Source organism: Nymphalis io, chromosome 28 (genome assembly GCF_905147045.1).
Source record: "Nymphalis io chromosome 28, ilAglIoxx1.1, whole genome shotgun sequence".
Taxonomy (NCBI): domain Eukaryota; kingdom Metazoa; phylum Arthropoda; class Insecta; order Lepidoptera; family Nymphalidae; genus Nymphalis; species Nymphalis io.
Genome location: NC_065915.1, coordinates 6,424,078 through 6,440,067, shown reverse-complemented (window position 1 = coordinate 6,440,067; position 15,990 = coordinate 6,424,078). Strand labels below are relative to the sequence as shown.

The window sequence follows — 15,990 nt, the reverse complement described above, 5'->3', positions numbered from 1 at the left end:
GAAAGTTTCTCCTCAAAAAGTAAAAGAAGCATTAGCCCAGCAGTGGGTTATTTGCTCTTATTCCATTAAGGAAACTTACCGGATACGGCTGCATGGGTTGCTGGATCAGGACGTTCGGTATCGAATACTGCGGCACCATACCGGGCTGGACGTCCACTTGTCCGTACGATACGTTGTAGCTGGAAAGCATTTTTTTTTCTATTTAGGCTCAAAAATTATGATTTTTTTAAGTTAAATTTCTAAAATATAACATTAGATTGAACACGATATTATAAAGCATTTTAATTTTTTTTTTTGTAATACAATCAAGCAAACTGTGCACCTGATGAATGCATATGCCATTTCCTCGAACGGTAATGATCCATCAACCATATACCATCCCTTTTGCCTGTAATTACACTGTACACTGGCCCACTAATGTTCGATAATGTTCCTAGATGTGCCTCGAAACATTGGGTGACAGATTTGCTGCGGTACATGAAAATAAATAAGTCAGTACCTGCGACTGAACCCTCAAAGCGTCAGATACGTTACGCACGGTCGTTGACATTGAAACGTCACCCCTATCGTTCCCGAAACGGTAGCGCTGGAATAAACAGTGCGAGCGTACCCGCTGGGCGGCGCCGGCTCGCACGCGCCGCACGCCGCGCCCACGTCGGCCGCGAACGGGTAGGACGGGTCTGCAAGGGGGGGGGGGGCTTGGACGTCACTCAGCGCAGCCAACACTTGTAATTACTCCGATTTGGAGTTCATTGTGACCGAACTTGGTTTTTTACGCTTACACATATGTTTAAATTTCATTTTGTATAGTTTTTAGAAAATCTTGATGTTATCTGGTAGCGTAACATGACATGTATTTCTTCCAAATAATAAGTGCATATTGTATTTAGGTATTAAAAGGTAACAAAATTAATTATGTATGCATTGATGTAATTGCTGGTACATCATAAATAAATAAATAATTCCACCATGCTTCTCCGAAGCGGGTTGATGGATACACATGTAATCGATTTTAAGACGATATGTATGATAAAAACTGTTTACTTCCGAAGTACTCGGAGGGACCAAATGATGAACGAAATAATAACTATATTTCACTGTTTACAGTACTATGAATTTGATCAATCTTGTATCTTTTTTTTTTGTTTTTTTTTTTTTTTTCTGAATGAGTGTATGCTGTTGGCCCTATTGGCCTTTACAGCGTCACCGGGCGTTGGGGCGATTAATAGAAAAACCGGATAACATTACATTGGCCCGACCATATATGGCCGCTAGACATATGTAATATTTATCGTATTGTACATACAAAATAAAATAAAAATTCTCACCGATCCTGAACGTGTTATCGTTGTGAGGAGACGACGTCAACTGCTTCTGCTCCTCAGGCTGCTGGACTAGCGGTTGGTACATTTGAGCTGGTTGCAGAGTTTGATCCTGGAAACAGACACGTTATATATATATATGTTATAAGAAGTGGGCAAATGGGCCGCGTGATGGTAAGTGGCCACCACCGCCTATAAACATTGGCGATGTAAGAAATATTGACCAGGAATGTTACATCGCCAAAGCGCCACCAACCTTGAGAACGAAGATCTTATGTCCCTTGTCTATAGTTCCACTGGCTCACTCACCCTTCAAACCGGAACGCAACTATATTAAGTATTGCTGTTTAGCGTTAGAATATCTGATGAGTGGTACTCACCCAGGTATGTCGGTTATAAAAGAGCCAGCGGCACCACCTAATCACTTTTAAGGATATTTTCTTTTAAATATAATGTTTTTTGTTACACTTAAACCAATTAATTAAAAGAGTTTGGGGAGAAAAAAAAGGCCAGGTGATCTGCTCATCGAGAGCATGCCGTCCATTTCGCCCATACGAAGTCGTCAACTGTGTGATGGCAAGTCCTTGTCAAAGTTTAACAATGAAGGTCGAAATGCAGCAACAAAAGCATCACATTTAAATTTACCAACGCTCTGGTTACAGAACAGATTATAAATAGACTTACGATTCGACAGGCATTGATGAAAGGGTAGGCGTTGTGCTGCACGCCCGGGTACACCATGTTGGTGAGCGACATCGGACCTGCGACGAACAACAGGCTAGGTACAAAAGTTATTATATATATATATATATATATATTACAGTAACAGCCTATTAATGTCCCACTGCTGGACTAAGGCCTCCTCTCCCTTTTGAGGAGAAGATTTGGAGCTTATTCCACCACGCTGTTCCAATGCGGGTTGGTAGAATACACATGTGGCAGAATTTCAATGAAATTAGACACATGCAGGTTTCCTCACGATGTTTTCATTCACCGTCAAGCAGGAGATGAATTATAATCACAAATTAAGCATATGAAAAATTCAATGGCGCTTGCCCGGGTTTGAACCCACGATCATCGGTTAAGGTTCACGCGTTCTAACCACTAGGCCATCTCGGCTTTATTATATATATATAATTCTTAGGCTTTTTTTTATTTATTTTAGGAAGCCAGATCAGTTAAAAGACCAGCAGTGCGATTCTGTAACAAGTCCCTTACTCGCGTGTGAAATGTTGACACCCAACTTATGGTGATATAATATTTTGATGCGTGTATTCTTGAAATGTTATGATTATTAGGGTCAATGTCGCATATTACTGACATTTCACGACCTTTTTAGGTGCGTTTCGGGTTTGATCTTACAGGTTAGACCTACAGCTGGTGTTCCAAATCGGATAAACTTGGCATGAGATCCTCCTGACCGGTTCTGATCACGATATCTAGCTAACTACGCAGGAGATTAAAGCGCATTAGCGTTTTAGCGTGTCAAACATAAATGCACTCTGTATTCAGTCACTCTGATAATCCGACATCACCGAAAAGAGTTCAGGCGAAGGACCAATTATTCAAAAACGTGCTTTCCGGAGCACGTAAAACCAACTTCTGGTTGCTAGATACTCAGCAGTTATCATTCAATATATATATATATATATATATATATATATATATTATATACAAGATATATACATATGTATTATTATTGGCTGTGTTATAATGAATGCAACTCACGCATGTTGGGATCCGGCATCGGTATGGAAGTGACCTTTGCCTGCATCATGTTCTGCATATCAGCGACTTCTTGCTGATGGTAGTTCACCATCGTTTGGGGGGAGATTATCTGGGGATAATATATGTATATCAATATAAAGACTAACAAGTCGAAATGTTTTTGGAACATTTGAAAATTGTGGTTCGAGCACGGGTTTGAACCCGCGATCATTTAAAATTAACAACTTTTAAAAAAAACGTATATTATATATTTACAAACCCACCTCTTCGTTCCTGAACCCCTGTATATAGTTATGTTGTTGGTATATTTCGTCTTGAGTCATTTTCATTAACCTTTGATTTTGAATATCGAACTGCCTTTCGTAGTTTCGTTGATGCTCAAGCGCCTGCCTCTGATTGGCTAATTCAAACGCTCTCTGATTTGCTTGATCGAATGCTCTTTGATGTTGATCGAACGCCGCCGGCCTGTGATTGGCCGGCGATTCGAATCGCGCATTCGGAGGGGTGGGATTGGTCGTTTCGTACTTCGGTGTTTCTAGAATTTTCTGAGGTTCCTTCGGAACTTGGGGTTCGTATTTCTGTTTGGTTTGCTCGAATGGTCTCTGATTTGTAGTTTCATATTTTTCATGTTTCGGACTTTCCTCGTATGCTTTCTCCGGTTCCGGTTTAGGTGTCGGTGTAACCGGTTTGGTCCGGTTTTCGTAGCGAGTCTTTAATGGGCTGGTTGGATTTGAGGCGGCCTTCGGTTTTTGGGGTGAACCCTAAAAAAAAAAACAATGCGCTATTGAAATATTATTATTCTACAAAAGAAAATATACATACAAGTCACAGTTAAAATTTAAATGTACAATATTTCATTACAATTCATGGATAATAAGACATTACATTGCGATCTTTAAATTTTTTATTTTTTTGTATTCATTAAGAATTTACGTCCTCATCTTTGGCCCAGGATAACAAATCAAAGAGAGGGAGAGAGAGAGAGAGAGAGAGAGAGAGAGAGAGAGAGAGAGAGAGAGAGATGGAAGAAATTGGAGGAGGCTTTTACCGCAAACGGCGGTCCTTACACCGAAGAGGAGTAAATAACATTACTAATATAGGAAATAATATAAAGAAAAAAAAAATACATTGCTATATTTCTGTGTTGACGTGTAAAATATTTTATATAGGATATAAGTACAGTAGTTCTAATCAACTAACAAAACTTCAATTATTGTTATTTAAATAGTCAATATTTGGAATAAATAAAAGCTTTTTTTTATTTTTTATTTTAGGATTCACGTTGTCACCCAAATCGTTATTGAAATTTTGATATTAAAATTATTTAAGTAATTAAGTGGATTGTATTATTAATATAATTATATATTAATCGAGAACTATTCGTGATTATAATTCATCTCGTGCTTTACGGTGAAGGAAAACATCGTGAGGAAACCTGCATGTGTCTAATTTCACTGAAGTTCTGCCACATGTGAATTCTACCAACCCGCATTGGAGCAGCGTGGTGGAATAAGCTCCAAACCTTCTCCTCAAAAAGAGGAGAGGAGGCCTTTAGCCCAGCAGTGGGACATTCACAGGCTGTTACGGATACGGATACGAGAACTATTTATAGAGCATAATATAGAAGAGCTATTAGCAAATATTATGGAATATGTAAATATAAAGTTATATACTATGTACTTCTTATATACATAATATATAAGAAGTACATAGTATATAATTAGTTACATAATTTCTTATGTATATTTATATGTACTGTATATTTTTAATGATTTTTAATAATTATATTGAGATTTTTAGAAAATAATAGTAATATTTTTAACTAAATTAACACTTGATGATACTAATGATGCCGAGATGGCCCAGTGGTAAGAACGCGTGAATCTTAACCGACGATCGTGGGTTCAAACCCGGGCAACCACCACTGAATTTTCATGTGCTTAATTTGTGATTATAATTCATCTCGTGCTTTACGGCGAAGGAAAACATCGTGAGGAAACCTGCATGTGTCTAATTTCACTGAAATTCTGCCACATGTGTATTCCACCAACCCGCATTGGAGCAGCGTGGTGGAATAAGCTCCAAGCCTTCTCCTCAAAAAAAAGGAGAGGATAACACTTGATGGAAATTATTGAGTGAAAAAAACTAGACGATATATAAAAAACAAGAAACAAAACACGAAAAAGTTTGTCTCGCTCGACGGTTGTCGGGGTGATTGCAGGAATTCCAGCAAAAATTGTAATAGAATTGCGAAATATTTATTAGTATCTACTGGTGGTAGGGCTTTGTGCAAGCTCGTCTGGGTAGGTACCACCCTCTCATCAGATATTCTACCGCAAAACAGCTGTACTTGGTATTGCTGTGTTCCGGTTTGAAGGGTGAGTGAGCCAGTGTAATTGCAGGCCCAAGGGATATAAAACATTAGTTCCCAAGGTTGGTGGCGCATTGGTGATGTGAACGATGGTTAACATTTCTTACATGCCAATGTCTATGGGCGTTGGTGACCACTTACCATCAGGTGGCCCATATGTTCGTCCGCCTTCCTATTCTATAATAAAAAGTATTAATATATATAACAAGTTACGAGTGTAAGAGAATAAAATGTTAGTAAATGTAAAGGATTGTTTCACTGGGTTATTCTTACAGTGCTAACCTTTTCACTCGGCGATATCTGAGGTTGTTCCGTTTGACGGCGATCGCAGTAGCATTTCGTACGACAATCATCGGTTGCCTGACAGTCGCAGTCTCCTTTAACATAAATATATAACGACGTAAGATATGAAGCGAATGTTGAATAATGATCTTAATGTCATCGATACTAAAGTATTTTTAAGCGTTATTTGTGAATTCTCATTGCAATTTCGTTATTCTATAATACTGGCTAGTTTGATTGATTGATATTTTTCATTCTTCTTACAATTCCAAATTCAAATTAATTTTCTTATATAGCTGTAACGTTTCTTATGACGAGCCGGTTGGCGTGGTTGGTAGATACTTGCCTTTTCACGCCGAAGGTTGTGGGTTCGATTCCCACCCAGGACAGACATTTGTGTGCATGAACATGTCTGTTTGTCCTGAGTCTGGGTGTAATTTTCTATATAAGTATGTATTTACAAAAGAAAAGTAGTATATGTAGTATATCAGTTGTCCGGTTTCCATAGCACAAGATTTGTACAAGCTTAATTTGGGATCAGATGGCCGTGAAAAATGTCCCAGGATATTATTATATAGCTGTAACGTTTCTTATATAGCTGCTCAGCTGACAAAACAATGAAAGTGTTCGAAACATGCAAATGTATATATATATATATGATATGTAGCAATAATATGAACTGTACATTCATACCATCTACAAACGAGTGCTGTTTCTCCAGCTTCCCGCGTCTCTTCTCATTGTTCACGTCGATCTGAAACTATTCCATAAATAACATTATTATTTTTTTATTTGGATCTCCAACAGGAGCGCACACATCCCGACCACAATTACGAAACTATATTAACTTAAAACTAATTATGTACAACCAATCAAAGAAGAACATTTAATTTATTTTAGTTCTCATCTGTACATAATCAGCTTAAGTACGTTAACATTATGACGTCACAAACATGCCAGCCATTTTGTAATAAAATTGTAAAACTGTTAATTATTATATATTAAGATTTCATTAAATATTTTATATACAGTAGCAAACATGTTGTTAAAAACGATAGTGGAGTGTGACAGAGAGCGTGATATGCGGCATCCCGCTTCCACATTTAAGCAAACGCGTCTCGTAATTATACCGTCATAATAATATCAGGCCTCACCTCTCCCTGTATTGCTGGCGGGTTCTGCGGGTCGAAGTGGTAGAGACTGCCGTCGGGGTTGGTGAGTGGTCGGCCCGTCTACAATACATAATATAATTAGGAGGCAAACAAGCAGACTTTCCACGTGATGATAAGATGTCACCGTCGTCCATGCCAATATACGGGGAGTTGCTCAGTCTCATAACCCGATACGACGAAAGAGTTCAGGCGCAGGACCAACGGCTTTACGTGCGCACCGAGGCAGGCCAAATTATTGTATCGGCCCGAACTAGGGTTTGAATCCAGAGCCTCGGGATCTGCGGCCTTATATGTAGCCACTAGACCACTGTGCCGCGGCACTTTTGTATGCCGCGAAATTCTAAAAGAGTGGCGCCAAATTTTAGACATAATTATGTTAATATAATTAAATAGTATGATTTAAATTCTTTTAACAGGAATAGCCCAGCCGAGATTGCCCAGTGGTAATAACGCGTGAATCTTAACCGATGATCGTGGGTTCAAACCCGGGCAAGCACCACTGAATTTTCATGTGCTTAATTTGTGATTATAATTCATCTCGTGCTTTACGGTGAAGGAAAACATCGTGAGGAAACCTGCATGTGTCTAATTTCACTGAAATTCTGCCACATGTGTATTCCACCAACCCGCATTGGAGCAGCGTGGTGGAATAAGCTCCAAACCTTCTCCTCAAAAAGAGGAGAGGAGGCCTTAAGCCCAGCAGTGGGACATTCACAGGCTGTTACGGTTACGCTTAACAGGAATAGATATTTGATTTAAATCCATAAAATTTTATTGGGTTCGTAATCTATTTTACGCAGTGTATATATCATAAGTAAGTAAATAATTATTAAAAGTATGACCGTTAATTTCTGCGACCAATCTTACGAAGAGAATGCCGATGACAGAATCGTGTTGTCTGTGGTACTTGAGTATTATATTTGTTACATTTGTAAGATCAGCAGTCGCTTGCTAAAAATAAGCCCTAATTGTTATTTTTCTTTGTGTGTCGCCATATTTTCTCGATGTAATATCGTTAAATTCGTAAATTTTTAAATAATCATTATTACTTGATATTTAATTTCTGCACTAAAACTATAATATTCACAGAAAACACTGTCCATTTTATATAGAAGCGTACCTGCGGGTGAATGACGAGAGCCCCCGGCGGCACGGCGGACATATCGGTGACTGCCCACACCAGAGTCGCGCCTTCGACGTTTGGCTCGGGACTCGCGCCACCTGATGACAATTCGATATTAAGCTTATAAATATTTTTCTAGAAAACGCAATATGAAACACTAATAAATAATATTAATAAGCTAGTGAGTCGTCTATAGAAATGTTCCATTTTTTTTTTCTTGGATAATTAATATTAGACTAGAAATCATAAAAAAAAGATCCACTTTACTCGTTTATACAAACGTACAACCAAACGCAACACTAGACAACAATACGACAACGCAACAACGACACTCGACACGCAAACCGACACGCACGCACGGATCAACATCAACTCTAGCATTTATAAACTGTGCGCAGCAGCACGCGGTGGAAGTGGGGGGTGGGGGGGTGAAAGGCTGTATTACGGGGCTGTCTCACCGGTGGGCGAGGGGGTGACGGAGTCCGAGCTGCGCAGACTCAGGGTCTTGTATCCCGAGCTGGAGGGGGACAGACGCCAGCTGCTGCTCGCCAAGTCGCCTGCACAAGATATTCTGAGTTGGGAGCTCCGCCGTCGGCAAAGCGAGCGGTTTACATTATTATAGGCGACGGTCAGCTTATTGAGCGTCTAATGGTGCGTTTTTACCGATACAATTAATACAAGTAGAAAATGTTTGTTAATCTAAAGAACGACACCAGCAATTACACAAAGAAAAAATGTCGACAACTTGAAGTAATTTTTTTTTACAGGCTGTTCGACCACTCAATACTCTATACAGATACTACAAAGGAACTCATGTGAGGCTACCTTGCCGGCTGAGCAGACGAGGTTGCTCCGCGGCGTACCCGCCGAAGCTGTGCGACTTGGAGACCGGCCCGCGAGCCTGCGCCCCGCGACCCTCCAGGGACTGCACCTGTTGGTGAAGTTACCGAATGAGCCACTTTTAAATTTAAACGCAATAATATCATTAGAAATTGGCTATTTAATTCTTGACGTGTAAACATCTCAGCTCTTGATACACGGTAGGAGCTAACCGAGAGTTCGAGTGTCAGGTGACGTTAACGTAAGATTTGTTATTGTATGTGCGTTAATGTGTGCGTGAGATCGATGCACGATGATGTTTACACGTCAATTCTTGTGAGTATTTTGGAACTGACACAATTTTTTTTAAATTATTTATACTTATTAATGCCAAGTATATTATGTATATGGTAATATAATTGGCAGATAATAAGTTATACCTTCAGTAATCTGCTCCTAGGTGGCTCCGGCGCCAGGAGCTTGACCGGAGCGCCCGCCAGCCACGCCCACTGGGACTCGTCGCGGGAGCAATTATCCTGAAAGGAAAGTTTCAATTAACAAACACTAACTTTACAAGTAGTTTTAAATTAAAACCCTTTCATTCTATTTTAACTTTATTTTTTATTACGAGAAATTACAGTATTAACAAATAAATATTTTTAATTGATTATTTTAGGTGGGAGGACTTCGTCCGAGCCCGTCCGGCTAGGTACCTACTCATCAGATAGTCTACCGTCAAACGGCAATACTCAATATTGTCGCGTTCCGGTTTGAAGGGTGAGGCGGCGTAACGACAGCCACGGGGAACATAACATATTAGTTTTCGAGGCCAGTGGCGCAGCGGTGCCACAAGGAGTGGGTAATATTGCTCACACCGCTAATATACCACTCAACATCGGGTGATTCAATCGCTCGTCTGTCTATTTTTAACATAAAAAAAACGATTTCGGCGGCAGCGAGGAGACGATTGGCGTCTTCGAATCCAGAGTGAACAGGTTTCTTGGAGGCGCGCGTGCTACATCCTAGACCGCGTCGATGCTCAAGATCGGGCAAGTCAACGGTCAAGCGCAAGACCGCACCGAGCTGAAGATCCGGCGCCGCACGCGCTCGTAGTCGCGCTCGCGCTGCTCCAGCGACTTGCTGCGCCCCGCCGCCGCCGCCGGCGCCGCGCCCGCGCCGCCCGCGCGCTTCAGGATCGACCTGCGGGCGGCACGAATATTATATTTGTGGTGAAACGCCTCACGGGAGAAAAATCTAATTCTCATTACTATGAATTACTACAAATGTTTGTTTTGAGTTTATATCGAATCGTATTACCAATACGATATATTGTATAACAGTAGCAGCCTGTTAATGTTCCACTGCTGGGCTAGGGCCTCCGCTCCCTATTTTTTTGAGGAGAAGGTTTGGAACTTATTCGACCACGCTGCTCCAATGCGGGTTGGTAGGATACACGTTTGGCAGAATTTCAATGAAATTAGACCTATGCAGGTTTCCTCACGTTGTTTTCCTTCACCGTCAAGTACGAGATGAATTATAAACACAAATTAAGCACATGAAAATTCAGCGGTGCTCGCCCGGGTTTAAGCCCACGATCATCGGTTAAGATTCACGCGTTCTAACCACTAGGCCATCTCAACTTTTTATATATTATTCTTAATATTTTTTATATATTATTTCAATCGACAAATGAGTAGTGTTAAACAAACCTTAGATTTACATATTCCATCCGATTCGCTAGTAACTCTGTTATATCGCTCTACAAACTATTCTCGATTAGTATTATTTCAATCAATCAACAGCCAATCGTTGTCCACTGCTGAACATAGGCCTCCCGGAGCTTTGTTGTTTTTAAGCTGTTCTAGAGCCGCCCTAATCTCGCCTTGGTCAACGACGGGGAGCTCCTCAGAGTAATGGCGCGTAAGAGGGACGCGCTGGTCATCAATACTGATTCCCACGGGTTTATCCGATCTTGAAGAGAAAAACTGCCCATAAAACCTCTCTACTTCTCCGACAATCTCAGGCCTAGAGGTAACGACCCCACCATTTTCAGTTTTAACTTTTGTCAGACGCGACCTCCCAAACTTGCGAGCGAACACTTTCGATCCCCGATTTTGCTCAATCGCAGCCTTGATGGCACGGGTATTGGAGCGACGGAGATCGCGTCGCGTCAGCGTTTTTATTGTTCGGTTTAAGGCCTTATCTGACAAAAACGATGGTAGTTATCGTCGTTTTCGCATGAGCTCGAGTGTCTCAGCAGAGAGTTTTGGTGCGTTGTCTCTTCTCAGTGGCGGAAAACACTTGCGGGATGTGTTTTGCAGTATTTTGACCAGCGTGTCAAGTGTAGTATTATTTATGTATTATAAACTATCTCACTTAACTACTTATATAATTTTACTATTAAAGTTTCGATAACTCAATTATTTTCCAAATCATAGTGAATATATAAACTACTCAAGATCTCAAGACCAATGATATCGCGTCAATTCAAAGTCAAAGTTGTTTGTTTGGGTTTGCTCCTTACTTGCGGTTGAAATACGCTATATAAGGTTGATGAGACCTATTAACAATACCTTACGACCTCACTTATAAATATTGCTCGGCAACGATTTACTTAAACACTAATTTCTTTATTTCTATCATCATTGATTTGCCATTCGACAGAAGATGACACAGCATCGTCTAACAAACGTCGTTTACAAACGAGGCCGCCTGCGATGAGGCGCGTACGTACTTGGCGAGCGTGTCGGGCCCCGGGGGGGAGCTCGAGAAGGTGGCGCAGCACCACTCGCTGAAGCTCGTGCACGGGATGCGCCCGCCGCTCGTGCCTGAAACACACGCACGTTACGTCACTACACGTCACAGCGTACAACACCGAACTTTAGCGAAGTACCGTCCCGATGTGAACGACGCTGAGTCGTTCCTGTGAAGAAAAACATTGCAAGGACATCTGCACGCGTCAGGTGGGAAAGCCTTTGTGCCCCCGCCTGGGTAGTTCCCACTCACTTGTCGAATATTCTACCGTCAAACCGAAATACTTAGCTATGTGTTCAAGTTTGAAGGGTGAGTGAGCTAACTTAATTACAGGTACAAGGGACGTAACCCCTTAGTTCCCCAGGTTGGCGCCGTATTGGCTATGTAAGGGATGTTTAATATTATTTACAAAGTCTATGGGCGCTGGGAACCCACTTGCCGGTCTAGCAATTGAATTACTGATTACGATACTTTACGATACTTCGTTGTCGAAATGTGACCGTCGTGTGATCGCTGTGGACAGTCTCACCGCTCTTGGAGACGAGCACGGAGTTCTTGTTGGCCTGGTCGAGGTGGTGCGCGAGCTGGAACAGCGCGGCGCAGCGGTGCACCAGCATGCGCCCGTACGACGTCATCACCGGGAACCGCACAATGCAGCGCCTGCGGGCGACGGCCGCGACATTTATAATCGTATATCGACATATTCTAATCGTTCTTACAAAACCTTTTCATTTTGTGTAAATAAATAATCTCGTATTGAGGACACGGTTGCAGTTTAATTTAAAATAAAAGATGGTCTATATTATAAACGTTGGTGTCTCCAAGGGTCAATACTAGAGCCAATTTTATTCCTCAGTCTTATAACTGACTGATTTGATATCGTTATTTATTTTATTATATTATGTATTTAGTGCAATGGACTTTTGGTTAAGAAAAGAAATTGCGTTTAAGCTGGTAGTAAGCCAGTGTAACTACAGGCACAAGGGAAATAATATTTTAGTTCCAAAGGTGATTTTAGAGATACTTAATATTTCTATAGTGTCAAAGTCTACGGTCTATGGTGACCACTTCCAAATCCGGAGTAGTATGGTGTTTATATACTTTAAAACAACTTTATAACCGACATGTATATTTTTACAGTATACATAATTATATAAAGAGTAATGTTCTTACCCGTTGTCATTAACCAACGCATGCAACTCTTTCTCAATTTTAAGTAAAGTCATGCGATCCCGTGGATTCTTGTTCAGGGTTTCTTTTATGAAGCTGACCAGTTCGGGACCGGTTGGTTCAGCTTTATCATCTGTAAATAATAAAATTATATAATATGAGTTTGGCTTTGTTCATCAGCATGTGTTTGTTACAGCTGGACCTAGCCATTTTGAATATATCGTTATTCAACCTAGATAGATATTCTGAGTGACTTATGTTTGCCAAGACACATTTTTCACTCAAATATCTTTTTCAGTTCTGCTGCAAATATTACTGACCTACTAACACATTAGCCTCTTATTCTCTAGGCTATAGCGGGCACTAGTTTTCATTCAAATCAGCTACATTCTAATGTGAGAATTCAGTGAAACTTTTTCCTGAGCATAGCCTTTCCTATAGTCCGCTGGGTGACGTTGAATTAGCGAACAAGTCTCGATGTTGGTATCTTGGCTCCATAAGAAATTACGGGGAGGACGTTATGATTAAAATTGATTTTTGTTTGTCAGGGATATAGTCTTTTGGCTTTTGACAATTTACTCTGACTTTCACATCGCTATATGGACCATTTATCATGCATGCATTACTGAAACAAAGATTTATAACTAAACAATAGCAATAAAACCCAAAAAGACTTACCATATTCGTTACCACAATATGGTATACTTATCGGTGGCTCTTTACGCTCGGGACACCTGCAAGAGGAAACCTTCTTTAAGCATTGAGTCTTTATAGATCTCACAAAGGTGAGAATTGGACAAAGACGTTTTCCCTACAGTAACAGCCTGTTAATGTCCCACTGCTGGGCTAAGGCCTACTCTGCCTTTTGAGGAGAAGGTTTGGAGCTTATTCCACCACGCTGCTCCAATGCGGGTTGGTAGAATACACATGCGGCAGAATTTCAATGAAATTAAACGCAAGCACGAGATAAACACAAATTAAGCACATGAAAATTCAGTGGTGCTTGCCCGGGTTTGAACCCACGATCATCGGTTAAGATTCACGCATTCTAAACACTAGGCCATCTCGACTTTTTTTTGGTCTCGACGTTTTCCTTAATAGATGAGAAATATCAAGAGCTTGTTGAAAAACAACAGCAAATCCGAAATAAAGGTTTTCTGAATTCCTTTCGCAGGTTCTTGTCAGGTCTTAGGTTTCTTTGTGAACCGGTAAGATTTTTAACGACCAATAAGTAAGTGTAATGATTTTATATTGACAATTTTTTTTATTTAATTTGATTTTTCATGACAGCATTACGGAGTAAGCTTCAAACCGTCTTCTTGAGAAAATTTGTTTAGCAATACATCGAACAGATATAATATAAGTAATATTGGTAATTAAAAGTAGATAATGAAGAGAAAGATACCTGCAATAAAACGCCTGATCGTCGCCATCGAAGCTACTAGACTTCCTGGCACCGTCACCATTCGGACCTATAAGATAGTTTGTATTCTCAGTTACAAAGTAATCTTGCTAATTTTCAAACTTACATTAGAATCATCAAGATTTTTAGATAAACTTACGCCTGAAATCGAAATTCATCCACTTCTTTAAACTGTTTTTTTTTTGTGCACACCTTTCGAATTACATACAAATATAAGTTATATAACTCTCTATAAAAAATACAACCGGTCTAAATAGGTAATACCCACTCATTAGATATTCTACCGCCAAAAAGTATAATAAAATTGGACGAATGAAGCACATGGGACCTGACATCATGGTTCCTAAAGTTGGTGGTGCCTTGGCACATTGCCAATAAAGGATTGGTTAATATTTCTTACAGTGCCAATGTTTACGAGCGGTGGTGACATTCACTCGTTCTGAAATATAAACCATCACTTACCAGCGTGCTCCGTATCCAAACAGTCGGGGCACTCGTCCGAGCAGACGATACCGGAATCTTGTTTCGTTGGACAGGCGTGCTTCTGACGTCGTCCTCTGCGAACAGATGAATAAATTTAATAAATGGTTATCAGATGGAGGTTTTCCTGGGGTGATAATAATAGGATCCATTTACGTCAACATCGTAGTCAAATACATGATCGAGAACCTAAGCGCAGGCACCAATTTTTTTTGGGAACACAGCCCGCCATGAAATACTAAAAATCATATAATATTTCGATCACTTTAAATGATAAAACCTCCTTTGAATACTTTATGATCTATTTCTATTATTACGATATATTCTTTTATATACTATTTGTAAATTTTGTGCAATAAAGATATAATAAGTAAGAAAAAATGTGCTTCCAACAACAATCTTAGACTGCGTCAGCCCTTACTATCGGGTATGATTACAGTCAAAAGAACTTCGTTCCAATAATAAAATAAAAACAAGACAGTCCCTTTATAAGTTTTTTTGATAGTCACTAGAAGGTCACGTAAGTTTATGAACATGTACGATGTGTGGCATGCGGTGGATACCATGAACTACGATGGTACCTGCAGTGCGGGCATGCACATGTCCCGCACACGCAGGCGACGCGTGGGTTGTATGAGAGGAGGTCACGCGAAGAGTCCGAGTGGTGCCTGTGTCCGAGCCAACGGCGCGTGCGCAGCCTTTGCTCGCTCTCCCCGTCCGCCTCCCAAGCTCCTGACGTTATCTAAAGGAGGATAGCACTAATTACAATTCAAGCCAATTTTCTTTTTAATTTCCTGTTCAAGATAACTCTTTTGTAATATATTTTCTTTTAAAAAAAGCAAGGTACAGCTTTCGTCAGGCGTGGACATGTCAATAGTCCAAAGCGATGGAGGGGTAAAACTTACCTGTATTTCCACCGGCTGCTGCTTCCCATCACATATTCTATCACTATCGATAACACTGCACATATCGCTATGACTAGAGCCGTCGCTGTCCCTCTCGCTTGCATACGTAACGTTGTCAGCTATATCGTTGTTCCTCTCTTTGTCATTCATGTAGGGGGAGACGGTACGAGGTGGAGACGTGGATTCGCGTATCGCTTGACTGCGCACGAGTTGTTTCGTTTTGAAGCTCTGGAAAACGTGATTAACGTTATATAACGATAAGGATTATGACAATAATTGTAAGATTTGTTCAGCGAATGTTGGTTATATTTGTGGAGAGCCTCGTCTCGAACTTCACAATTTCTGTCACCAGCAATGAACTGACATAAAATAAACTCAACTGGCCATTACTTGGTCAGTTGGCGTCGGCGTAGTTTAAGGGTAAGCGAATAATTATGGCAT

General features: G+C 40.5%; 1 protein-coding gene across 5 annotated transcripts in view; it reads right to left on the bottom strand.

Moving 5' to 3' along the window:
• Positions 1 to 15,990, bottom strand: part of LOC126779167 (R3H domain-containing protein 2-like) — a 73,723-nt gene that overhangs the window by 9,050 nt on the left and 48,683 nt on the right. For 4 of the 5 annotated variants that reach the window (XM_050503050.1, XM_050503054.1, XM_050503051.1 and 1 more), the window contains 22 exons: positions 15,550 to 15,777; positions 15,226 to 15,386; positions 14,627 to 14,721; positions 14,147 to 14,213; positions 13,420 to 13,475; positions 12,745 to 12,874; positions 12,101 to 12,231; positions 11,552 to 11,645; positions 9,897 to 10,017; positions 9,258 to 9,353; positions 8,824 to 8,929; positions 8,457 to 8,555; positions 7,996 to 8,096; positions 6,858 to 6,935; positions 6,397 to 6,463; positions 5,704 to 5,798; positions 3,314 to 3,811; positions 3,051 to 3,159; positions 2,007 to 2,083; positions 1,329 to 1,434; positions 611 to 680; positions 80 to 179 (listed from right to left, as the gene is read on the bottom strand). In XM_050503050.1, the coding sequence (XP_050359007.1) occupies positions 80 to 179; positions 611 to 680; positions 1,329 to 1,434; positions 2,007 to 2,083; positions 3,051 to 3,159; positions 3,314 to 3,811; positions 5,704 to 5,798; positions 6,397 to 6,463; positions 6,858 to 6,935; positions 7,996 to 8,096; positions 8,457 to 8,555; positions 8,824 to 8,929; positions 9,258 to 9,353; positions 9,897 to 10,017; positions 11,552 to 11,645; positions 12,101 to 12,231; positions 12,745 to 12,874; positions 13,420 to 13,475; positions 14,147 to 14,213; positions 14,627 to 14,721; positions 15,226 to 15,386; positions 15,550 to 15,777 (2,685 nt within the window). The remainder of the gene's footprint in view (positions 1 to 79; positions 180 to 610; positions 681 to 1,328; positions 1,435 to 2,006; positions 2,084 to 3,050; positions 3,160 to 3,313; positions 3,812 to 5,703; positions 5,799 to 6,396; positions 6,464 to 6,857; positions 6,936 to 7,995; positions 8,097 to 8,456; positions 8,556 to 8,823; positions 8,930 to 9,257; positions 9,354 to 9,896; positions 10,018 to 11,551; positions 11,646 to 12,100; positions 12,232 to 12,744; positions 12,875 to 13,419; positions 13,476 to 14,146; positions 14,214 to 14,626; positions 14,722 to 15,225; positions 15,387 to 15,549; positions 15,778 to 15,990) is intronic. The other variant, XM_050503052.1, reaches the window with a different exon arrangement.